The sequence below is a fragment of the Peromyscus californicus genome, unplaced genomic scaffold, assembly GCF_007827085.1.
Source record: "Peromyscus californicus insignis strain IS unplaced genomic scaffold, ASM782708v3 Scaffold_23__1_contigs__length_62951481, whole genome shotgun sequence".
Lineage (NCBI taxonomy): Eukaryota > Metazoa > Chordata > Mammalia > Rodentia > Cricetidae > Peromyscus > Peromyscus californicus.
Window position 1 is genome coordinate 55,540,918 of NW_026294534.1, and position 27,156 is coordinate 55,568,073.

Genomic DNA, 27,156 nt, shown 5'->3' on the forward strand with positions numbered 1-27,156 from the left:
CCTCTCAGGGACTTCTCTCAGGAATTTTGATCTGACACATATCACCTGGCAACAACACCTCTCTGAAAACAGAACTCTGTAGACCCTGTCAAGCCTGTGTCTTTCATGCCTGTCAAGCCAGGACCAAATGGATGACTCTGCCAAGTTCTACTACTGTCTAGAGGTGTAGCCTGTCACTCTCGGACATACTCAGCTCTGTCTGCTGACTCTACAAAAACACTTCCCAAAGCAGTTGTATGTGGGGAGCAGAGAACCTCTTCAATTTCAGTTTCTTCTTCGCAGTGAATTTGGGTCTCCATAAGATGAGTACTGGAGCTTTGTCTAAAGTGGTACTGACTTCTTTAACAATTATAACTGCTTTCTCAGCACTAGCTTGAAGGCTCCCATCTTGAAATTTCCTCTGACCAAAAAAAAAAAAATTAGCTCATTATCAACTTCAATCTCAGTCATATGCTCAGGACCTTAAGAGAATGAAACCAAATTCTTGGCTAAAATATCACATGAATGGCCTGCTGTTGTTGTTGCTGTTGCTGTTGTAGTAATAGAATCCTTGATATCCTCTGCAAAACCATGAGACAAGCCTTTTCTCTCCGCATCTCTCTCAATGTTAATATTCTCCAAACTGCCACAAAATTAGCTCATTAGCTCTGTTTACAGTATTCAAAGAAGTACAAATTCAAATTGTGAAAACACTGGTGAACTCTGTCTTGGTTTTTCTTAGGGTGGTCTGTGGATTGAGGCAGGGGTGAGGAAGAGTTATGAATCAGGACAAAGAACACACAATAAGGGTTCCTCTCACCCACAAAACTCAACCCTATGTTTAACAGCCTGTCTATCACTCCATCTCTAATCTACTTTCTTATTTGATCTTATTTATTACCTTTACAAATATTTCCCATTGTGTTTTCTTCACTAAGCAACACTACCTGCCAAACCAAATAGCATGACAGATATTTGACAGTCTTTTTTTTTTAACAAAACTGGATGGAAGGAATAGATAAGACTATTTTATAATAAACATAGGAACAAATTTCAAGCCATATGAATTATTATTTTATGAAGGCATAATGTCAAAGCAAAATTTTTCCTGTTCACTGACTTTTACTTTCACATTAGGACATTGGAATATAACAATGGTCATATGTCAGACATTCATTGCATGCAGTGTATATTATAATAATCACATTGAGTGTGGGTATTGTAGAGTATATTTGTGATCTCAGCACTTGGAAGAGTGAGACAGGAGGGTTATGAGTTCAAGAGTGCCTGGCCTATATAGAAAGGCATAGCCCTGCCTCTTAAAATTTTCACCACCTTCCTACAACCACACTAAGGAGTAAGACCTTCAGTCACATGGATCAATGATTAAGACCAAACCTCTATACAAACCACAGCATTCTATCTTCATCTGTGAAGAGTTGGAGGTCTATCTCATCTTGCAAGTAGCGTTCATTCAATTCCTAAGAGTAGTACAGACAACAATTCTAGCATTGCTCAAACATTCAAGCTGTAAGTTTCATCTGATTTGTGGCAAATTATTTTAGGTGTGAGTCTGTAAAAAAAAAATTCATTTTCACATAACAATATATGCATTTCTAAGACATGGTGGTGTGAAAGGGACATAATACATATTCCCATTCCAAAACCAAGAATAGAGAAACAGAAAAGAGTAATTGGACCATCAGAGCAAGACCTAAACGTCCAAGTCCGGCATCCTGGGTGTGCTCTGGTGGGGACCGAGTAGTCCCGTATTTACAGATGTCCTCTCCAAGGCAGCAGATGATGTCAACAGCCTGTCACAGCCTTCTGCTGCTAAGTGTCCCATGCCTTGTTGCTCTACATTTCTGGGTTCTCTTGTGTAGGTCCATCCAACAGCCGCACTAGATCTGCCAGGACTCTGCAGTGGCTCCAGAGCTGCAGCACCCTTTTCCTTGACATTTCTGGCCTACCTTGCAAATCTCAGTGAAATGGCGTGACTCCACAATTCTGCCTTCTCCACATTAGCAAAAGCAGCACCATGTAGAGGATATTCAGGTCTACTACTGGCACATGTTGCAGCCGAACCCACTTAAAACATAGTTTCAGAAATTCTGACATACTTGCTTTACCAGCAAGTAAATAATATATCTTCCCTTTTATCCACAGTCATCTCTCTAGCAAATAACAGCTGGTCCACACTCACCTTTTTCTATACTTTCTCAGCATTTTTTCCCACATCTTCCCTGGTGAGACCATGAATTAGTCAAATCTTTCTGCTTATTTCTTCTCTTGACACTCATGGCAAAACCAAGCAAGAGCAGCCAATAATATTTATGCCATATTGTGATTTATCTGATGTTTCAAAATATCTTCTGACATAGAAATTAGCATCTCAGCCGGGCGGTGGTGGCGCACGCCTTTAATCCCAGCACTCAGGAGGCCAGCCTGGACTACCGAGTGAGTTCCAGGAAAGGTGCAAAGCTACACAGAGAAACCCTGTCTCGAAAAACCAAAAAAAAAAAAAGAAATTAGCATCTCACTCTTAATTTCATCTTTTGACAAAGTCTTAGGGTAAGGACACAATGCATCCAGATGCTATGCTTTGCAGTTATCCAGTTTCCAACAGACTGCTAACTTCCAGATATAACTCATCTATCAAAGAAATGCAATTGTAACAAAATCATAGTGACAAGGGAGAAAAAAAAATCTTAACCTTTCTCACTAAAAACTGACCTGGAAAGATTCTTAGAATGTAACACAAAAATTAAGGAGTAAAACTAGAGCAAAACACAGGTGGAAATCTGTGACCTTCAGTAAGCAGAGCTTGTCTCTAGATGAGACACACTAGCACAAGTTATAAAACAAGATGCTGATAAATTATACTCAATGCAATTTAAAACTTTTGCACTTAAGTGTTCTTTGGGTAAAGGACATAGAGCCAAAAAATTGTACAAAAATGCTGGCACTCATATAACTCAGAAGTAGGCAGGCAAATAACTCAATGAAAATGTCCTAAATATTTTTGAGTCCACTTAAAAAGGTATTTGTTTTTCTAATAAACATTTAAAATATATTTCAAAGCATTACTCTGCAAATGTTAGACCACAATGCCATACCACTTCAAATAAACTTCTTATCACTCTCATCTCTTCCTCAAGACCACTCACTAATTACATATCAAATAAGGTGCAACACTGTACAGCTGGACATTGAAGGTCCACAATTGTCCAAAATCTTCCTGTAATGATTTGTCTCCTGTTTCCTGTCTTTCAGATAAATTTTACTCCTCACAGCTCTAAATGTATATTCTAAACCCGAACATTTCAAACGGAAAGGGCTGGAGAGATGGCTCAGTGATGAAGAAGGAATACTACTCTTGCAGAGGACCCTAGTTTGCTTTCCGGCCCCATGTTAGACAGTTCATAACCTCTCTGACTGAAGCTCCAGGAGAGCTGAAACCTTCTGACCTCTATAGGCACTTTCACTCATATACATATACTTGCACACAGATACACACACACACACACACACACACACACACACACACACACACACGCGCGCACACGCACGCGCACGCGCACACATACGCATGCACCAACATACAGACAGAGATACAACACACCTTAAAATGAAAAATAAATAAATGAATCTGAAAATGGACTCCCAACTTATTTAAAGTGAAAAGAGGACCTAAGGAACGACTATGGGGGTGGGGGCATGCATCATCATGAGGATAAATAAACACTAAAAGTTTATGATACTAGAGAAAAGCTTAAACGTTGAGCAAATGCTGAATGGCTGTAATGAGGGTGAAAGAAAGGCTGGAACTGGCAACCGATGAGAAGGTGTCCCGTATAATGCTAGAGTGATACAGTTCCACCACTCCAGAGCTGCAGGGGACATTCTAACAAATGAACTCCCGTTATTGGCTAGGCAAGAGCCAGATGACCGCCATTGCAAATGCTGTCATGTGTTAGACGGGAATTAGAGGGGACTCTCTCTAAATGTATCCATTTTTAAAGTGATTGGAGTATCTTTTTCATCACCAACAGAGTTTTTTTTTGGGGGGGGTAATTTTAGGGAAAATTTCTATTCCCAAGATCCAGTATAATATTTCATTTTGCATTTAAGTCTTCAGCATGCTGCTCAGGAACTACTTCTGAAATTAATGGGGGCTTTTTTATATGTACAAGAGAAGCTTCTGTGCAATGTTTTCCCATCTGTAGTTTCTGGAATGCTGCTTCTTGTGTATTATTAATGTATCACTAAATACACAAAGCCATTTGTAAATGATTATGCATGATTATTCTATGTCATATCCATAAATTATTTATTGGGCTCTCCTTGTGCAATGGATCTAAACTGGTCAGGGCAGCGGGAGGTAACAGCTTTAGAATCTTTTCAAACTATAATTAATTTTCAGAATGCCAAGGCCAATTGGCAGTAGTTAACATTGCCCTCCCTCCACCCCCAGAGCACAATCATGGTTGAGATGCCATGGAGACAAGTTGCCTTGTGTTGCCTATAAAGGGATTCTTCAAAAACCTAATTTGAAATTACTGCCTTTAATTATACTGATGATATAAATAACTTTGATAAAATTAATGCAGCTGGCCTCCTGTTTGTTTTTCCCATTTCAATGCACTGTACAGTGTAATTTTCTGAAGTAAACATCCATTATAAAGAATGCTTCATTTCGAAGAACATATTATTCTGCTCATCCAACCAATTGGTGTTTTTCCCTTCCCATCCCCATTTCAATCTTGCACCTATTAAAGGGATGAACAAATTACCCAAGCTCTTGTAATGTACCAACTAGCAAATTAAAACAATACATTGCTGCTTAATGAGACCATGCATTTAAAATATTTTGATTCATTTTTACCCTCAATTACCGCATTTTCCTTTTAAACAGTCCCTGCCAGTTTCAAAATCATTAAAACACATGCTCTTCTCTTCATGCTATAATTATGTCATTTTCTAAATAGGAATATATATGTATGACAAAGAAAACAGGTGATTGTCACTTATTTCATACACTTTGTGATTCCCTTTTCCAAGGATAGGGTCTCAAGATCTAAATAAGATTTTCACCCCGATTCTTTTACTCTGTTAAGAGATGGGGTTGCTCTCACTACAACTCAGGACTGAATTTCTCCATTGTTCATTGTGAAATGATTGTCATTTCTATCTCTCCTGCAATCAGGATAGGATTTACTAAGAACAATTCAACTCAGTTCAACTCTCACCAAGCTCTCAGTTAAACAGAATTCAACAATGATTAAGATCAAGTCTGCTCCAGGACTCTCTATTGGCTGCCTGCTCAGTGCAGGACACCATGAAGACATCATTTCCACAATGAGCAGGCATGGCCTCTCCCTTTGCGTTTGCAATGAAAGGGAAAAAAGATTAGCTGTAGAAGCCTGTGGCAACTTGGCGATGGCTAGAGAAGGATATGGGTGATGAAAATAAATTCTGGAAGAAAGCAAGATGAATACTCTACGAGAGGTTAAAGAAGGCCCTTGGAGTTCAGAGAAACAGATGGGTGCTAAGCTTGGAAAATTGCCTAGTCTTGAGGGACACTCCACGCCTGAGCCTTGTTGATCTTCTCTCTACGAAGTCATGGGAACAAAAGTACAGTCATGTTTAGAAATTGCAAATGGGCTAGCTTTTGCTGGAACACAGGAATTAAGAGAAATGAATGAGTCAATACCAGAAACTTAAATTAGATTCAGACAAAAAAAAAATCCCTAAATACCAAACTGGTCCTTGTACTTAATTTGCTAAGTAATGAGGAGTCACTGAGACCCTTCTAAGAAGGAAAAATATGTGATAAGGATGGTAACTTGGAGAATAAAAATTTCAGAGCTCCTTGGAATGCAGAACACAAAAGAAAAAAATGAAAGGCAATAAGAATTCTTAATATTTTATTTCTTCGTAATTAACCCTAGTAAGTTAAAGGAAAGTCTGGATATAGGACTTGGTATCTGTACAGTGGGACAGACACTGAACACCAGACCTACAAACTGGACACGTAGTAGATGGGAATTGTACACAAACAGGAATTTGAAAATAGTGCATGCCAGCAGGTTCAGTATCAACAGTCAGCCAACCTCTTCTCCTAATGTGCAACTCATGCACCGTCCTGGAGATCCACCAACCTCTGCCTGCCAGCACAACTGCCTAATCCACTGACATCAAGGTGTATGTTCTCACAAAAGCAGAGCCTAAGACAAGTGCCTTTGCAAGTAACATGTTTGGGAAATGATCACAGGCAACAGGAGTGGGGAGAAGGAAAAAGTGAGATATACAGAAACAGACCATAAGCCAATGGGCTGGGAATGTGCCTCAGTTTGTAGAGTTCTTGCCTAGTGTGCAGGAAGCCCTAAATTCAGACCTTTGCATTGAATAAAACCAGGCACACAACTGGAATCCCAGATCTTTGGAGATACAGGCAGGAGAGTCAGAAATTCAAGATAGCATTGAAGTAAATAAGAAAAGCCTGAGTTATGAGACTGTGTCTTTTTTTTCCTCACTTTATTTTATTTATTTTTTAAATTTTTATTTATTTATTTATTTAATGCCGAATGCTGTTTATTGAAGGAGGGAAGAGGTCTTAAATACAGCACAATGGGAGAACCCCAGAGGGCAGAAGTTCACTACCTATGTTTTACAATCTTGCATCTAAGCTGCTAATGCCCATTATGCAGGATACACAGACAAGGAACTTCCCTTAAGCATTTAGGAGGGTGGAACCCGGCAGGGAATTAGCATAGGGAGGATATCAAGGTCAAGGCCAGCAAGCAAGGCAACAGTTACCCAAAACGGGGCCAGTACTCTACAGGTCCCCCTTTTACTAAAAAATGAGCTTCTGACTTAGGTTGCGTGGGACGTCAGCAGGTCACCTTACCCATCATGGAGACGCCTGCCCAAGCCACACAGGCGTTCTGTCTTAGGTTGGTGAGGGCCCCCCAGGCATTACCCGTCTCTGAATACTCATTATCATACAGGCTCAGTCTTGTGTGAACTGCAGGGTTAACTGCTGCCAAAGATCTCAAAGTGGCACTGGGCTTGTAATCTGTGTGTTCAACACAGAAAAGACCAACAGAGGTCCTATCCCACCCATAGCCAGTAGGCTAAAGGCAACTGAGCCATTCCCTTCCTTAACGAGCCTTACTGCAAATTGGAGTCCTTGTAATATGGTATTCCAAAAGCAAATGGAACTTGAGTTTATAAATTTATAAACTGTGTCTTTAAGAGAGCTAATAACAGAAGTTAAGAGAATACCCCATGTAAAAGACACAGATGTGGCAGCAGAGCTTGGTTTAGGGGAACCTCCTAAGGATGGCTCCAAGAACTGAAGGACTAGAACTGGTGCATTTATCCTCCATCTCAGCCTCTGTCTATTAAAGGTCACCTAGCAACTACATATCGACACTTGGAGGCATGATTGTATGCAGGTTTTGGCAGTTTTGATAGCCAGCTTAGCTGGATTTGCCTTTCTCTTTAAGAGACATTTCCGAGGCAGTTAATAAAGCCTGGGAACAGCTAACCATGACATATCTGTGTAATTCTCATTGACCTTTCCTCTGCAAACACTAGAACCACTCCATGCTTGCCTTTCCACCCAAATCTCATCCATCCTGGGAACTGTTGAGTGACAGCTCACTAAGTTCCGTTAGCACTCCGAAAAGACCCCTTGTTAGTCTGACTGCCAGTAGCCTACCTCCAAAATTTCATCATTCCCATCTTCATCCCCATCAACTGCTTCTCAGTTTGATCCTTACTTATAACAATATACTTGACAAGAATTTGTTTGTGGGTACAGTGTTTGAGAAATGTCTCAGAAACTGTAAGTGAGGAAATAAAAAGGTTATGATACAATGCCATATCATGGTCAACTTGAAGGTACACTTTGAGTTAATTCGGGGAGACCTGGTTCTGAGGATTCTGATAATTCCAAGAAATATCTATTGTCTCTCCGATTTTTCCACTGGAGTGAGATAGATCACTTATATAAGCACAGCCTCCCACTCTCCACTTTGATTAAGCATTGTCCCTGCTGGAATTAACTCCCTCCTGTTCTGGCTTATGAAAGGACAGGTGGGTGTAAATGGAATTGGAAAACAAGAAATCATTGGCACCCACTTGAGGTGCAGCAGTGAGGCTGGCACATGTCTGTAGCATGTAAGTATTTAGAAGGTGATTTGACATGCATGACCATTTCATGACCAGTTAGCCATTTAGCAAAACAACAACAGTTGGTTGTTTTGGTTATTTGACTCTATGTTTCAATAGGAAACGTGTGCTAGGATTCCCTGTTGTTGCTTGTGCTTTCTATTTATGACACACTAGAAGAGCCTCGTCTTGTTCTAAGCCCTTCTTCAAGTGATACCGGCTGTTAACGGCAAATTTGGTTTTCCCTTAAAAGGTACTCCATTCCTTCCAAATAACAGGCACCAAAGGGTTGTTAAGACCACCCAACCAGCCTCTCTTTTCTACTTTTTGTGCTCCACAACTTTCTCCCTTTCTATTTCATTAATACTCCATAGGATTAAAAACAACAGCAACAACTTCAAGTGTGGTGGTACACCATTCAAGAGGCAGAAGCAGGGAGGTCGATCTCTGTGGGTTCAAGATGAACCTGGTCTACATAATGAGTTACAGGCCAGCCAGTGAGACCCGGTCTCAAAAGAAGGTGGGTGTAAGATGCCTCAGAGGGTAAAGGCAACTGAAGACAAGCCTGCTCATCTGAGTTGAATCCCTAGACCCACATGATGCAAGAAAAAACTGACTCCCTCAAGTCAGCCCCAGACCTTGAGCCATTCTGTCTCCTCCTGCCAAATAAATAAGCAATATAATTTAAACAACAATGTCAAAACACTTCACTTTAAGAGCCTTCTAGATTGTGTGGTCAGACCATTACACAGATGATTGTCATGTTCTTAGGAATCCCACAAAACCTTCAAGATGTCACTGGGTAATTTTTCTGTAACTGGGTGGGGAAATGTGAACTTCCAATCATGATCTCTGTCTGCATTTTCAATCCTGAGCTCTCAGTGCTGATGATGTGGGAAATGCTTGATTGTGAAAAGTAAATAAATAATTAAAAAAAAAACTTCAGTCACTGGCAGCTCACAAGTTAGTCAAGAACAATCCCTCAACATTTCTTCTTTTCAACTTTATTAATATCTTGTGGCAGCCTCTGGATAGAGTTTTGTCCTCCAGATTTTTAACACACTGGATGCATAAGTGTTCCTGGCTGGGGAACTGGGAACTGGGAACTAGCTTTCCACTTACAGTTAAGCCAGGTTCAGCTTCCATTTCAAGTTTTACCTTTCACTGGAAATGTTAGGCCTCTTGGCTAGATAACCTTTCCTACGGTCCTGTAATAAAATCATACTGCTGCAGCTATGGTGACCCTTGGTTATTTACATAGGTGAGCAGTCTCAGCTAAGTGCAGGTTAAGTGGATTTCTTTCCTCCTGTACCCTAGGAGAAAACATAGCTAGATCCATGTGTTCTGGATGCTTATACCTCGCACTGCCCATGCTGTTTGAAATGCTGAACTGATAGAGGAACATGGAAAGGAGGATCAGGTTTCAGCATCAGGTCATGGTTTCTTCCAAATAGACTCCGGGGAGTCTTTCATATACACTGCCCCAACCTCATCCCTGCTTCCCACACTGTGTCTAGTGTATGAATGGAAGACAAGGATAACATCATCTTCCATTGTTCTTTTTCTGTCATACTATTCAGCCACAAGCAGAGGACAACTTGAGTGTCTTTATACTATAAATATCCCCAAGTCCCACCTTCCTTCTTCTCCACTAGGGTTGTAGCAAAATTATGTCAAGTTTCAAGATCTCTTCCAGATAAATGAAGGTGAGGTTCCAAGAATTTAGAGAAGACCTCTTTCTCCTCTCTCTGTCTCTGTCTTTCTCTGTCTCTGTCTCTCTCTGTCTCTCTCTGTCTCTCTCTCTCTCTCTCTCTCTCTCTCTCTCTGTGTGTGTGTGTGTGTGTGTGTGTGTGTGTGTGTGTGTGTGTGTGTGTGAAACAAATCAAGCTTTCAGTAATCATCTCACTGGAGTCTTGGCAAAAAAAAAAATCTGATAGAAAACTAAGAGTAAGATATTGTCTCCAGCCAAAGTCAGTGGTTCTTCACTCCAGGTGTGTCTTAAAGTCACTGTGGAGCTTTCGAGAATACTGATCTCCACTCCTGTGCTGGGATCTCATATTCAGACACATTATTACTAAAAACTTGCCCCCAAATTCCAATTTTTAGCCAGGGTTGAGACCTGTAAGCCTGTGGCTGCTGCATACCTTCTTCAGGAAGCAGGACAGATTCCATTAATCAAGGCAAGCATGACTTCCTAAGAATAAATCTAAAGAGTTCTGTCATTTGACATCTCGTTACAACTCTGGGATCTCTACAAAACAGTTACAAGATCCATGAATCCATGTCCCCATGCTAGCTCTACTTTTGTTTCGTGTAATGACTATATTTAAGTGAAGAGGGGCATGTTTAAACAAAATGTTGAGTAGATAATGTTAATCACTTTAATATTAAAGAGAGAGAAATCCACAAATAATTGTCAATATGATTGAAAATTATTCTTGTTATTAAAACTAACAACTTTAAATTATAGAAACATAAAATTAAAAAAATAAGATTTCCACAACACACCCTCCCAGAGATGATCACTACCAACAGTCAGCTCTCTATGTTCAGACTTTTCATGTGAATATGCAAATAGACACCAACAAAATACAATTTTCTCAAGCAAGATTACACTGTATACAATTTTGAAAGGTAATCTTCCTCTTTAAAATAGATTCATGTGTATATGGTAGGGTGATAAAGGGTAGAATATGTTCAATGTGCATTGTATAATTGTATGAAATACTCTTATATAACAGTGCCACATACCATGAATATCAAAAAGGAAATTTTAAAGTGAAAATAAATTAAAATTAATATTTAAATATTTGCATAAGAGTATACGTGTATATGTATGCCATACCTGATTTTACTTAGTAGCTTGTAATATTTCATAGTAAATAGTTAAACATTTGGGTTATTTCTAATTTCTTGCTTTTACAAACAGCTAAAGTGAGCACCCTTATAGAAATTTGTCTTTGAACAATTTAACAAGTGTTTTAACAAAATTTAATTTTTATGAATAAGATTCTTATTCTATATTATGTAGATATTTTCTATTTCACTAAAGTTTAACAATTGCCCTATAAACAAGTAGTCAAAATATGGGGTTAGGAATGGAGAGATGGCTTAGCAATTAAGAGTGTTTGCTGCTCTTACGAGGAACCTGAGTTTGAATCCCAGAACCCACATCAGGGAATTCACAACCACCTGTAACCCCAGATCCAGCGGGCATGATGCTTTCTTCTATTCTCTAGCAGCACCTACATACAGGTCTCTCACACACATGTACACACACACACACAAATAAAAATAAAATCTTTTAAAATGTAAGATTACTCTAAAGGTCTATGGCAGTGTTGGATTTTCATACCTTAATTGCCCAGGGTCGAGATGATCAGACTTTTTGAATGTACCGATGTGATCAGTGAAAGTACAGACCATTGTTAACTCACTTTGCATGTAGAAACTGAGATTATTATAAACATGGTTCTTGGCTTTCTGCAGTTCTTTTTGTGTGAACTACATGTCTGTGTGTCTAATTCATTTTTCTAAGTGGAAATTTATGTCATGATTTGTGAGAGGTCTCTGACTTAGGCAAATTAGCCGTTTGGCTACGTATGTGTTATAAAATGTGGCAAATCTCCTGTGCGCTTTACCTATGGTTGTGTTGCTATTTGAGTGTGTGTTTCTTTGCTGTAAATTAGAAGCTTTTCTTTTTTAAATCCCTGTATTTATATGTTTTCCTGTTTTTTATTTCATATTCTTATAAATAATTCTACAATATTAAAAATATACATAACTATGTTTCTTTCACATATATTTATGGTTTTATTATATTTAAATCTTTTATCCACCTGAGCTAGTGCAATTTATAAGACAGACTGGGTTTACAGTTTCCAAATGACTAATCGTGTTTCTAACACCACTGTTTAATAACCTACCATTGCCCATTTACTCAAAATGCAGCTTTATACAAACTAAGGGATATATAACTTGGTAGCCAGGTAACAGATAGAGATAGAAATAGATAATAAGTAATTAATCAATTGGTGGATAAATAGATAAAAGATGATGGATAAATGATAGTTAAATAATAGATGATACATACACACACATACATACATACATACATACATACATACATACATACATACATAAATTCTCAGTTCCAATCTAACAACACACATCTTCCCGTGCATCCTGCACATTCTATTAATTTCTGAGCAGTTCTTCCTCTGCTCTTAATACACTTACACACTCATCTCTCTCTGAACAGCTCCTCCAATTTTACTCTCCTTATTCCTTTCTAGGCTCAGCGCTAGCTCCTCTAGGAACTTTAAAGCCTGTTCCACTCTGCGGTTGTCATTCTTCCTTCATCAGGCTACCTATGAGCAGGCTCTATAAATCACATATTATATACATCTCCCTGAAACCAAAAATCCTCGAGATGTTGCTCCTTAACTCATCACAGTATCTGTTGTAGTACATGGACCATTAATTCATGTTTTCTGAATAAGTAAATCAAAAGTGAAATAAGCTGGAGTTCATTTTGTCTCCATTTCTATAACCTCAATATGACCTAGATGCTCTTAGTGGGCTGCAGGCACAGTCTCACCTAGATGCTCTTAGTGGGCTGGAGATACATTCTCACCTAGATTTCTTAGTGGGCTGCAGGCACAGTCTCACCTGGATGTTCTTCATGGGCTGCAGTCACAGTCTCACCTAGATGCTCTTAGTGGGCTGCAGGCACAGTCTCACCTAGATGCTCTTAGTGGGCTGGAGATACATTCTCACCTAGATGTTCTTAGTGGGCTGCAGGCACAGTCTCACCTAGATGTTCTTAGTGGGTTGCAGGTACAGTCTCACCTGGATGTTCTTCATGGGCTGCAGTCACAGTCTCACCTAGATGCTCACTGGGATATTAACTTATTGCACACTTTCAGGTTTCTGTCGAGAAAGAAGGGAACCGGAAGCAGCCAAGAGCAGAGAAGGAGAGAGGTACAGACCATGGGTGGGAAGCAGTCAGAATGTAGGTGAGCTCAGGGGATGCTCAAGAACACAGGTCTTATCTTCTGTTAAACAAGATAACCAGCTGATCACAGATAAAGTCATCTTCGGTTTGACCTACTTGAGTGTACTTTATGGGAAAATGGACTGTTTCCTAGTAACAAAATAGTAAAAAGCTACAGATGCAAAAACTACATGGTTCGGTGTCACTGTGGACCCAAACACTCTACAAAAGAAAGCTATGTGCTTTTTTCCTGTTCTATGTGTTTATTCAGTGACAAATGTTTCCCATAACACAGCATGTATTTGTGCAGACACATGAGATTACAAAGTGAGTTTGTTATTATTACTCCTCTCTCAGTGTCTTTGCACAGCACCAGAGCCACACATACCTGTGCGCATCATGATGCGGTCCATATCCATAATGGCATCAGCAGCAACCTGAGCACACTTGGGGCCTCATTCATTTTTGTAGAGTGAGTAAGCATCAATCTTCAAAAACGGTCTTCACTCACTGCCTAGTCCGTTCAGAGCTCCCTGCTAATCTCTATGGATATGTGAGGGGTATAAGATGCAAATCTAAGGAAACTTACTATTATTGTTTAATGAATAGAAATACAGTTTATAAATGTTGGCTTTGTACCTGTTAGAAGAATACAGAGATATTCTTTTATGAATTTAAGTTGTTTATTGCATTTATTTATTTATTTATTATCTATCTATCTATCTATCTATCTATCTATCTATCTATCTATCTATCTATTGGGGGCATGTCTATACCATAGTGCATATGAGTGGGGGAGAGGACAATTTACAGGACCTAGTGCTCTCTGTCTACCATATGGGTCCAGAGGATTAACTTCAGGTCATCAGGCTTGACAGCAAGCACCTTTATCAACTGAACCATCATGACAGCTCCAAACGGTGTTATTCCTGAAAGAAAAAAAAAGAAGAACTTGAAAAGAGTCTTGTTACAGACATTGACTATCATGGAACATGGGTTGATACTGAAAGATATTCAAATATCCAAAGAGACAACATTCATGAGGTGATAGAAATGTATAAATCAGAAGTCCACAAAAGATGTGCATCAGGCTGAGAATGCATTCACAATGGCATCCTTTCATCCCCTTGGAATGTCTCAATCTCTTCTTTAATGACTCACACTTGCCTTTTAAATGTTATCCAAACTATAGAAAAAAAAAAGGTAATTTTTCTATATGTAGTATAAGACTAATGGAAAATAGTTGACATTATATACAAATGTATTACCTTATAATTCTAGTGATCAAATGCCAAACCCATATCCCACTGGGATAAAATCAAGGTAATTGCAAGCTCTTCTGTAGACACAAGGGAGGGATGAGTTTTCTAGCCCTTTCTAGCATCTCCAGACCATTTGCATTCCTCGGCTCAGAGCTTTTACCTTCCCAAACACAGACCTCCTGACTGACCTCTCCGTCCTTCATTTTCTCTACCCTAACCCCACTGCTTCCCTCTTATAGGGTCCTATGATTATATTGAACCTGCTGGAAATGTACAGCAAAATCTCTCTATATCAAAACCCCTAACTTAATCACGTATATAAAGACTCTTTTGTCACAGAAGGAAACACATATACGAGATCCAGAGATTAGAAGTCCAATGTAGTGGCATACTCCATGAACTTGAGGGGTGGAGACAGGAAAATCATAAATTCAAGGTAATTCTCAGCTGTATAGAAAATTCAAGGCTACTTTAGACTACATGAGTCCCCATTAGAGAGAGAGAGGGAGAGAGAGAGAGAGAGAGAGAGAGACAGAGACAGAGACAGAGACAGAGACAGAGACAGAGAATATCCAGAGATCAGATTTTAGACCTTCTTAGAATGCCAGTTTTCGGCCAACTATGAATACTTACACAATTTTTCTCTTGCCTCTTGGTTTAGAATTTTCTGAACCACACAACCATAAGTGTGAGACCATTCCCATATTTCTAACACAAGAGTTTTTCAGAAATATTTTGAAATCTGCAATCTTTCTACTCTTAATGTTATTTTCTTCACGACAAAATTATGGACTTTACTGATGCAGTCAGTCACACCAGAATGTGGACCTGTCATTAGCTTGGTTTCTCTTGTGCAAAGGAGAGAGGCTACATCTCTGGTGATTAGAACATAGGAGGACAAAGCCAGATTCTTGATCCAAATGTTCACTCTTCTGTGTCTTAACCAAAAGCTACTTCAATTTCTCGGCTTCCTCAACTGTACTTAGAAACAATTATAGTGTTTACTACAAACACTTATTGTGTTGATTGAATATGCAGAGGTGGTTTAAATAACTCAGACCTGCCAATTATTTCCCATGTGTGAAATTATTGTAAAGATTAGATAAAGCCACAATGTAAGTTCAAGAGTGAATCACCAGCATGCCCACGCTTCTAACTTACCAGTCTTGTCTGCATTAAACATAACTGTGTGCAGAAGTGGAGTCAAGAACTGTTGGAATTCAAAAGAAAGAATTTGGTGAAATGTACTTAACTTTGTGCTAACTGTTTGAATTATTTCAGGCTCTCAGCCTCAAAGTTCGTGTGCAATAGGGAGGGGCAAAAATGTAAGAAAGGTTAACAATGTTTCCAAAGATGGGTTTGTTTACTCCAGTAATGAATTCACAACAATAGTAGCTGCAGGCTTTTAACTACTACAAAGTGTTTTTAAACATATGGTCTCATGGGGCCTTGTTGCAAACTCAAGGTAATATCTAGCCACCCGATGACAATTTGATTATTCACGCTTACCAGCCTATCATGGCCTTTCTCACATCTTGACATTGCAGCCCCTGATTTCATTGGGACCTTTACATACTCATTTGTTTCCCAGGCAAATTGAGCTCTTCCATTTCGGATCTTATAGTAAATAGAATAGAAACCTGTGGAATCCTCTTCCTCTCTCACACATGAAGCAACAGCAGAGCAGTGCAGCACATCAGCTGTTTCAAGTTCCTCAAATGAGTTTTACTTTTGCAAAACAAGCCCTCTGACTTCCCACATTCAATGAGCTGCATCATGAGCAACATGACCAGCAGCCGCGCTTGTTGTAATTTTTTAAATATGTGGAAAAAAAGCAAGATATCAACCATGTATTACCTTAACCAAGATGCCAAATTATCTAACTTGTTTCTCCAGGCAAGCAGCCCAACCACAGGGACAGCTCCCAGGAGCCAGTCAAGGTTGTCTGTCTGTCCATCTACTCAGGACATCTGCAGGTAAGTCCCGGGTAAATGATCCTATTCAATGTTTCTTAGACCAGTATTTTGTAGTTTTGTTTCCTGACCTGAGAATCTTGCTCCTGCTTCTGCTCTGTCTTGTCCATGGATCTTGTGCCCCAAACCCTGCTTAGTGTTTCCTCAGTTTATCTTTATTTACCAACTTCTGGCCATGCTGTCATTTTCATCATTCTCTCTCTTTCTCTCTTTGTCTTCCCATGACTTTCCTTTCCATTCCCATTTCCTACCCTCTGTCTGACGCCTTGTCTAGATCTTCCATCTTGCATGACATGTCTGAAGATGCGTTTGAGCCCTGCACCCCTGTCATGGTGCTGAGCCATGCTAGAAAGGAGTCTGGTAAGAAACCAGTAAAACAGAAGCCTAGGAGAAGGAGAAGGGTCTCTCAGAGATATGAGCACCCAGAAGAGCAAGCAAAGGGGAGAAGAAATGACTTTCACCTCCAGATCTCAAGTTCCAGGTGGAGAGAACTTAATACAGAGTCTTCAGATTCATCTTCCACAGATGAAAGTCACTGGGTTCAGGCAAAAAGACGAGCTCAGGTTAAATTCAGACTGTCTCGAAGAAGGAGAAATAATAATAAGCCATGTGGAAGCTTGGCTGGGTCCTCCACTACTGACAGAATTGAACTTGTTGAGCTGGGATCCAAAGGTGAAAAGCACCAAGAGCTGATGGAATGTGGGAGTCATTCTTTAAACATCTGTAGAGGAAAAGTCATAAAGTACCAAGAATGCAGTCCTCCCTTGCCAAGGGGTTCCTTGGAGGAGAAGAGACCCCCAGGGAGCCATTCAGGGAGTAAAGGCAGATACTGCCACAGAGAGTCTCAACGCTTGCACACACTTAGGGAAAAAGAAGCAATCACAAAAAGATTTTCAGAAACTGATTCCAGTATTGAAATCCTGGCAGCTCCAGAAGGGGGCCAGTGTGTGGCTGACTCGGGGCTCCAGGTGAACACCTCTGCTCAGAAGCCTCCTGATGCCTATGATGATGGGTCTGATAATTTCGAAGTGTGCAGGTCAGTAGCTGAAAGGAGGAGACTGGATGCCACCCAAACATAGTTCCGGCTGGGAGCTCGGTGTATGTTTAAACTTCCCTCAAAGCATGACATTCATTTGTACTGTTACAGGTTGGATACAAGGTGATAAAATGAAAAGTAGAAAACTGTGAGCATAGGCACAAAAAAACATACAGAATTAGATTTATTCCCTTCCTTTTAGTCAACAGCTTATTCTGGAATAGAGGTGGAAAAGGCAACTGAGTTTTGTACACATTCTGCTTAAAACCATGATGATGGAAGCAGAAGGAGACTGTGTGGAAATGCTCAGTTCAAAGATGGTCAATTTTCTGCAGCCTGACAGGAAGATATTCAAGCCAGAGGTTCTTAAAGGTCAGGTTTTTGCATCAGAAAAATCTTCTCTGCTGTTGGCTGCAATTTATTCTTGGTTGTCTGACTCAGCAGGGTAACTCAAGAGCCAAAGGACAGGGACACAGGTCCTGGGCTCATTGTCTGGGTGCCAGAGCCTCTAGGGGAAGGGAGCCTCATTCACTTTACCTATAATCATGCACTGGTGATTTTTAGCCCTGGGGACATTTCCTAGCAATAAGACCATTTTGTTCTTTTTTGTTTGGTTGGTTTTTGTTTGTTTGTTTGTTTTGTTTTGTTTTACCTCAAAGCATTTTTTAAAGATAACTTAATGCTGAAAAGAACCAGTGTGCTCTCTATTATTGTAGATATAAGACAAATTTAAATTTCTTTCATTTTATACTAAATCATTTAAACTGAATTCTAAGATCAAGTAAAGATTTTTATTGCATATTGTTTATCTGGTCTTGTGTTTATAAAAGCTGAAGTTATTTTATAAAACCTACTATGCGCATGCATGGAGGACATATGAACTAGAGAATGTAGTCCATATCCATTCAGGCCAGAACAAGAAGACTTAAGGTCTGGATGTGAATAACAGCACAATTTGGTCTCAGAAAGTTGTATCAGATAATTACTGATAAAATGTTCATTTGGTGCATTGTTTAAGCATATTACGTACTGGGCTTTATTCTGAGCATTGAACATTTATAGTGCATGGCATTTGCATAGTTTCTGATAGGGTAGCACTTATAGTTGGGTGAAGAACGCAGACACAAAAAAATATTTCACAGTTGTACATATTTACATTCCCAGTGAAGGATTTAAAAGTACGTAGTTACTTTTAAAGTAACTCTAGAAATCAGAGGGCAATTCAAAGGACAAGGGGGCTGATGGAGGGAAGAAGCAGGAAGCCCATCCTGCAGAGGATACTGGCCACAGGAAGCCATGGGAAGTGAGGGATGTGGCAGGAGTGTGGCAGTCCAGAAAACCAAGAGGCTGCTGCAGTGGACAGGATGTGGTGGGTTAGGGGAGTGGATGGTAGAGATTCAGATGAAGAAGTGGGATGGGCAAGAATTTCTAAGGCCTTAAAACATGCTAGGGAATTTTAGAGGTTTAGCAGTGAAGTGAGAGAGACTAGGGAAAGGATTCAGTGGGCAGAGTTCCCATGGTAAATGCATGAAGATCTGAATTCAGATCCATAGAGCACATGTTCTTTAAAAGCCAGAGACAGCAGCATGTACCTATAATCTCTCAATATTAGGGAGGCAGAGACAGGGGGATCCTTAGAGCTTCCTGGTTAACTGTTTTAGCCAAGTCAGTAAGCTCCTGGTACACTTAGAGATCCTGTCTCAAAATACAAGGTGAGGGGCCAGCAGGATGGCTCAGTATGGAAGGGTGCTTGCCACCAAATCTAAAGGCCTGAGTTCAATAACCAAGATCCACATTATGGAAGGACAGAACCAATTCTCCTAAGTTGTCTTCTGACCCTACATATACACACAATGGAAAGCATGTGCCTACACACACACACACACACACACACACACACACACACACACACACACACAAGCACACATGTACACACACATATATGTGCATACACAAAAAATATATAAACCAACAAATGAAATAATTAAATTTTTCAAATAATATTAATCATCAAATAGAGAGCAACTGGGGAAGAAATTTGACCTCTGGCTCCATACATGCATGCATGTACATTCACCCACACATACATATATGATACACATAACACACACACATACACACACACACACACACACACACACACACACACACACGCACGCACATCATGAAAGTGAAATGGCATCATGTGGTTTATATGTGTGTTTCTTATAATTTTTGATTATAATGATTATATGTCTTTACTGAAAGCTTACACCATTTCTGAGCTAAACTAAGAATGTCCAGCTTAAACCCTCCTGTTGTTATTTCCCAAGTCTACTTCTAATATTATTCAATAAATGACACTCATAGAAGGGAATTTACTGGTAACTGGAGGAGAAAAAGTAATGTCTACAGCTAGATACAGAGTGACAGGTTCTCATACCTCACAAGCACTGCTGTGTATGTATGTATGTTGTAGGGGAGGTACTTCCAAGGAAAAGAGATTTACTTAGCTTCGGCTTTTACAAGTGAGAGTAAGACAAAGGACCTATAGGTATTATTTCTCTGTATGCTGCCATCAAAATAGTCTGCTGAGCAACCACTATGGGCTGCATATCGTACTGGAAGCTGAGAACTAATAGTGTCAAGAGACTTGACATTTCCTTTGCTGATCTGTTGTCTAAGTGGGAGACACCGAATGTACACCTGAAAAGACAAAGATTTAAGAGACTGAAGGTTAAGTGTAAGTAAAGAAATCCGGCCGGATTTTGAAGGAAAAAAATATTGTCCTGTTCTGAGATGGTGCGGAAATCCCTTTAGATGAGGTGGGACTAGAGCTAGGCAAAGTGAACTTTAGATTGATAGAGAAGCATGAATGGAATTTCAACATTCAAGCTGGTGCAAATGCCACTAGGTCAGACAATATTTTGCACTGAAGTTTCTGTGAATTTGTGTGGGTAGATTGGAAGAATAATACAGGCTAATAAAACTTTCAAAGAATTTTGGAGAAAATACAGAATCATTCCAAGATGTTTAGCCCTGTTCTACTAATCTCTACTTCCCAATGGCCTTCATAACCTTCTTAAGCTTGAGTCTTTTACCTTAAAAGCTGAGATTGGGCAGCAGGAGGAGTGTTCTATGTATAGCCCATATTCAGCCAGAGAATGCTTGTCACTGGCATTCTTATATTCCATAGGAATCTTCATGATATTCCTTTAAAAAATAAAAATGTTCCAGTATAAAAATAAATAAAGATTTTGCTAAATAAACTAGACTAGAAAAGCCACATAAACATCACCATGTCTCTGGTGATGTACTGTCAAAGGGACCTAGTGTATGGGCAGAAGTACCTACCTTACTGTGAGTTAAGTATGATAGAGTGATAAGGTGAGTGAAAGGGAGAATGAATGACATGCTGGTCATCCACTAAGTGAGTAGGAACCATCTTGTTTGTTAGATTTAGTGAGAGCATAAGACAAAGTTGTTGGAGATCATGGCACCTATGGGAACCTGAGAAACAAGAGATACTGATATTGACAAATGCAAGAGACGTCAGAGGCCAATTGACTTGAGAAAGGTGTGATAAGTTCCACTATAAGCAGACCATTTCAGGTTCCAGTGACATTCCAGTGTAAACTGTCCATCACTCAATCATAGGCATGTTAGTGATCAGCCCTGGACACATGCACATAAAAGCCTTCCTAAATGGACTCAATAAGTTGTATATGCATGTGTGCATGTGTGTATGTATCCATGGAACAATAATAATTAAAGAAGAGGTCACAAATTTTGTAAAGGGTGATACCAGAGGAGATGGGAAGATAGGTAGTGATCTAGATGTGGTTCTCATGTATAAAACTCTCAAGACATAAACTAATAATATGCATGTTATTGAAATGCAGGACAATTGGAACTGACTATAATTTTCCAGTCATTAGTGAGCAATACACTGCAATCCCAAACAACTACCTATGTATAATTCACACAGGTTACTATAGCATGAAATATTAACAAGACAAACAGTTATTAACCGTGGAAAATCTTCTCAAGGCCAGGGAAGAAGGAAAGATTTGGGGATCATCTGAGAGGAGTAGCAGTGATACCTATAAAAGAAAATTAAATCCCTGCAAGAGATGCTGTGTAGGAGAGATGCTTCCAGATGGACCACAGGCACCAGGCTCCCTGCATAGGAAGGACAAGGATGGGGAGAGAATCAGCAGATGCCTGTGAACTTACAGTTCTTTTGCTTCAGACATGCAAAGGCAGGAACAGCCTTAGTCACAACCACGAAGAAGAAGCAACCCCTGAGCCCTTCCTCCTTTTCTGTTCCTGGCATTTGGTCCCCATGTGGACCCCATATCCTCTTTCACATAGTTGGTCACAGCCTTGTTCTGGAAAAGCACTGCTATTAACCAATTGTAAGTCATAGATGGAATCATCGTGTTATTATGCCCATCGTCTGTGCTGCTGGAAAGTCTATAGAAAAATGACACTTAAAAGTGAAAAAGATCAGAACACGTTAGCCTCTTGTTGAAGGTTTAGTGGTGTGTACATTGCTCTCAGTGGAGAGTGCACAATCTTTAAAATGATTTGTAGATGCCCACATGGTCTCTGTGTGAGATCTGCCTCTCCAGCGCTGGTATGCACCATTAACGGTGACATACCTGTGCGCATCTCTTCCTAACTCCCTGAAAGAATCTAGGTCTTTTCTTTACATGGCCTTGATTAATCCTTCCTCTTCTGACCCTCACCAGACTGATTGCTAGTCACCATTTCTCAGTTTAAATGTCATTTCCCCCAGGACATTCTACTGGCCTCCTGTCTCAAGATCCTCCACAGTCAGATCCACAGCAGAATTGTTTTATTATTTTTCTTCATTTTTAGAGATAACTTTACTCACTTGTTTGTTCCCCTCCATGCATGCTCATCTTCCCCTTTCTCCACCATCACTTACCTCTTGTGTTGGTCCCCTGCTTCATCCCAGATAACTCTTCTGCCTTACTCATACACATACGCACACATATTGCTAAATTTAGACTCCACGTGTGAGAGAAAACTCACAACATATTTTTCACTGCCAAAATGCAACTATTTTTTGCTTAACTGTCATCTTTTTCTCCCTGACATTTCCAAAGTATCTATAAAAGCACCTTGCAGATAGCACAAACTGCTCAACACAGTTTTTGAATAAATTTAAGGAAAATGGACTTTTACGATATTGATGCAGACTATGTGAAGTCATAGGAACCAGTTCTGGGTGACCTTGCCCACTATAAATTCTACCTGTAAAGGGTTATTGGCTCCTGTGTTTCAAAGAACCTAACAGGACTCTACATCTACTAGAAGGGTTATTAAAACATAGACCATGGGTCATTCCTAGAGTCTCCTGTACTCTGGTGTTGGAACTGTGACTTTACGTTTCTGGGGTGTCCCCAGATGATATTGATGCTTCAGATTAAATACCATCTTAAGAACCATTGTTCTATGCTGTGTCTCCTCATGGTTTATATTGGAAGAAAGTGGAGGAAAGGGAAGCAAAAGATGAGTTCAGGAAGCTAAATGTTAGATATATGTGTCACATTTCTTTGAGTTCTGACACAAAGCATAACTCAGTTTCTTTCTTGTTTATAATCATAGGCTGATAGAGTTGAATCTTTACCAGAAACTCAATCATCCTGGTTCGGCTGTTGCTTCCATTCAAAGCCACTTCCTCAACTCAGTTAACCCCGTTTCATTCTGTGAGACCACAAGCTTCCTGAATCCTGTTTCTGGCTCTTGTTTCATCTATGTAGGATGTGTCCATTCTCTAACAAGTCACATCATTTCACTCCCCAGAAGTTGTTTCTGTTCTGTGCCATATTTCTCAGTTCTACTGTTCCAGTCAGGTCCTTTTTTTTTTTTTTACTTTTTCTCTTTGGGGGTTAAACCCAGAGACCTATACATGCTAGAATGCTACATTTTCATTTCACTTCTATCAGGGTTTCCCTACCTAGAAGTGATGAATACTCATTTAAAGTAAGTGGAAACGGAAAAGGATGCATTAATCTGGCATGGTGGCAGATGCTTATATTACTTAGGAAGCTGAGGCAGGATGATCATGAGTTCAATGACATATTGGGATACATAGAAGAGCCCTGTCTCAAAAATCAAAAGAAAAATGTAGCTCATTATCTGTAGAAATCCAGATATCTAGATAGCTCCAGAAACTTCAGATGCTCAAATAATGTGGCTCTCTTTTTGCCTGTATGTTGTCATTTTCTATAACTAAAGATAGATTTTCTGTACATTGCAAAGGGAAGAGTTAGTGTAGACAGAGGCAACTTCAGGTTTACATTTCATTAGCAATGGTCTGAAAGAGAAAGGAAACAATTCCAACCACTTGGAAATAAATCCCCTGAAAGGAATATAATTCGCCTGGCCTGGGTCACAGGTGTCCTAGAGTCCATCACACCAGGAGTATAGGGGTAAAGCCCTTGGGTGGGAAAGCTGGGTTTAAAATGGAGCTATCAGCAACTCTTCTGGAATATTATGGATTGGGAAAGGATATGTAAATAGCAAAAAAGAACAACATCTCTAGCAGAGGTGGAAAAGAATTAGGAGAATGGAGAAAGAAAAAAAAAACTAGAGAAATACAAGGGTGCTCAATTACACTGGCATTAACCACATCATGGTCTCCCTCCTTTTTATTATCCTCTCCAAATGCTCAGGCTTGGATATGCTTCAATCTTCACCTCACTTTAATCCTGTTCTCTGGAGCCTTTCCAAGCTAGCATGGCCCACAGTGAGCTTTCCTTTCTTGCAATTCCTACAGTGAATATCACATACCTAATACTCAATTATCCTAATTTCATACATTTATTCTCTGTTCTCCCCATATGCTTTGAAGGCAGTACTATGTCTTGCATCCATTTTATGCCCTTGAATATGTATCACAATCGTTGCATTGCTCAAGAAGCACTTTTGAAATGGCTTTCATAATCAGTGAGTACTAAGAGGAAAGGCTTACACAAACCATGGGGATGGAATTGAGAACTGGATGCACAGTGTAGAATGAGTCAGGAATACTGAGTTTCTTCCATTGTTTCTTTAAAGGGTTTAAAGCTAGAGGCAGGTGATAATTCCTGGAAGTTCCCTGGTTTATTTGAGTCGGTTGGAGACAGAAGATACTCTGCTGTAACTTCCATATGTGTTCTGAGTGTTCTCATTTTATTAAGGTGTTTGAGGGGCAGGATGGAGGCTCATACCTTTAATCCCAGTGCTTGGAAGGCAGAGAGGCAAGTGGCTAGATCTCTGTGAGCTTAAGATCAGACTACCCTTCATAACAGGTCCCAGGGCAGCCAAGGCTACATAGTGAGACCTTATCTCAAATGCATAGTCAAATAAATAGCAGCAAATGAAAACTTTTTGAGAGCAACAAGAACATACTTTTTGAAAAAATAAATTGTAAAAGTTATCTAAATAACTTCTAAGAATTGTGCCTGAAAGTCTGCCAGAATTGTGTTTAAAACTGATCTTCATACCCAGCCATTCGTTATTTAGACAGATCTCACAAAGAATTTGGAATGCTCTTTTTGATGAAATGGCTCAGTGCGTAAAGGCACATGTAGCCAAGACTGACTTCCTGAGTTTAGTTCCTGGGACCTACATGGTAGAAAGAGAGAACCAAACCCCACACAGACAAATAATAAATACACAATTTTCAATTAAACCATGACCAAAATGAGAGCATTGGCTATGGTAAATAAATAGGTGTATCTTTCTTTGATGTTAGTATCTCCTCAGATTAAGGATATTGGTTACAGAATCAAACATCCAATAAAATTTGAATTTAAGTTAAATAAAGACGTGTTCATTGGGACATACCAGTTCAAAGAAAGCATTCACTGTTTCTTAGAACTTTAAATTAGATGGACATCCTCTGTACTTTTATAATGGGTAGCAAGGGCAAATTAGGGTAAGATATACAATATTGTTGAAGTCCTGTCTGGGTCCATGACTGTAACTATGGAGACTGCAGCATGAACGAAGTATAATTTGCCTCTGCAATAGCTCATTCAAGTACAGACGTAGTCAAGGAAGGCTACTGAGCATGAGCCTACGGGAGTGACATCACAAAACATTGGGTAGTTATCAATTTCACATATGCATGCCTAGGTGAAGTAGAGAAATAAAAGCTAGGACAAATGTGATGCTTTTTTTCAAGTAAAATGACACTTTAGTGAGTAGTTTTGCACTAGGTAGTCAGATAAAATATAAACCTTTTATTTATCGTGTGTGTGTGTGTGTGTGTGTGTGTGTGTGTTACATGTGTGCCAAGGTGCACATGTGGCCGTTGGAGGACAACTTGCATGATTCCTTTCTGTCTTACTACAATGTGGGTCCTGGAGTCCAAATTCAGGTTGTCAGGCTTGGCAATCAGTGCCTTTACTGGCTAGACATCTCACTGGCTCTACAAAGTTCTTTTTGCATTAACTTTCTAAACAACTATCAGTCATTGAGAAGATTTTTTTTTTCATGAATTCACCATCACCTAGGTGAGCCTCCATGTATCTGCTCAGTGAAGACCCTTGGAACACCAGCAGGGATTGCTGTCTGTACTTCATGGGCATATTATTTTCTGTGGCAATCTTGTTCTTTTTCTTAGTCTCTAGTTCTGAGAAAGTTCCCTAAGTCTTGCTCCTTGTGTTCTTCACCTGTTGATCCTGGGTGTGTATTCAGTTAGTGGTATACTGTGATCTTTTCTTGAACATGAGTGAAACTGACCATCTGTCATTGTCAAAGTTCTTTCCATGACACTCTTTGTTACTTCCTATTGTTGTGACAGACACCATGACCAAGGCAGCTTACAGAAGCAAGAGTTGACTTGGGGCTCACGGTTTCAGAGGGTGAGTCCATGACCATCATGATGGGAGCAGGGCAGCAGGCAAGCAACCAGGCAAGGTGTTGGAGCAGTAGTGAGAGCTCATATCTTAAGACACAATGAGGATGGGGGTGAAGAAGAGGGAGACTGGAAATGGCATGGGACTTTGAAACCTCAAAGCCCATCCCAGTGGCACAACTTCTAGTCCTTCCCAAGCAGTTCCAGTAACTGGGGACAAAGTATTGAAACATATGAGTCTGTGGTGGTCTTTCTCATCCAAACCATCATAATGGATAAAAGATAAGCTGTTCCATCTGTAGCGTTGAGATTAGAAAAGTTATTCTATGTAATACCATGGGAAACATTCATTTCTAAGACACAGTAAGTGCTTAAGAAAGTTCAAAGGTTTCTTCCTTATGCTGGGGCCTTTGTTTTACTGAGTCTTTGGGGCATTAAGAGCACCCTTTATCCAGTTCATCCTAATAGCAACTAAGAGAAGTGTAGTGGTGCATGCCTGTAATCCTAGCACTTGGGAGGTGGAGGCAGGAGAATCAAACAATTCAAGGCCAACTTCAGCTACCTAGAGTGTTGGGGCCAGCGGGAACTACATGATGCTCTATTTCCAACAAACAAACAAACAAACAAAATAAAACAGCAGCTGAGTTGGTAGAAACTGCAGATGTAAATAGCATCGCTGACCTTCCAGAGGCACACTACATGGGAGAGTACCCAAGCGAGTCAGAAGTCATGTTGTAGACTCTCGCCACTTAGGATGAAGGTTAAACTTAGAAAAACTGAAGTGGTTCTCTCTTTGCTTATGTCATCCCATGAGCACAAACTGTGCATACAGTGCACATTTCCTGCACTACGATGCATTAGAACCGATCTCTTCA

General features: G+C 39.8%; 1 protein-coding gene across 9 annotated transcripts in view; it reads left to right on the forward strand.

The window, feature by feature from the left end:
* Positions 1-27,156, forward strand: part of Marchf1 (membrane associated ring-CH-type finger 1) — a 780,423-nt gene that overhangs the window by 688,397 nt on the left and 64,870 nt on the right. For 8 of the 9 annotated variants that reach the window (XM_052752369.1, XM_052752365.1, XM_052752371.1 and 5 more), the window contains one exon: positions 16,312-16,391. In XM_052752369.1, the coding sequence (XP_052608329.1) occupies positions 16,312-16,391 (80 nt within the window). Of the gene's footprint in view, positions 1-16,311; positions 16,392-16,662; positions 17,425-27,156 lie in introns of all 9 variants that reach the window. The other variant, XM_052752374.1, reaches the window with a different exon arrangement.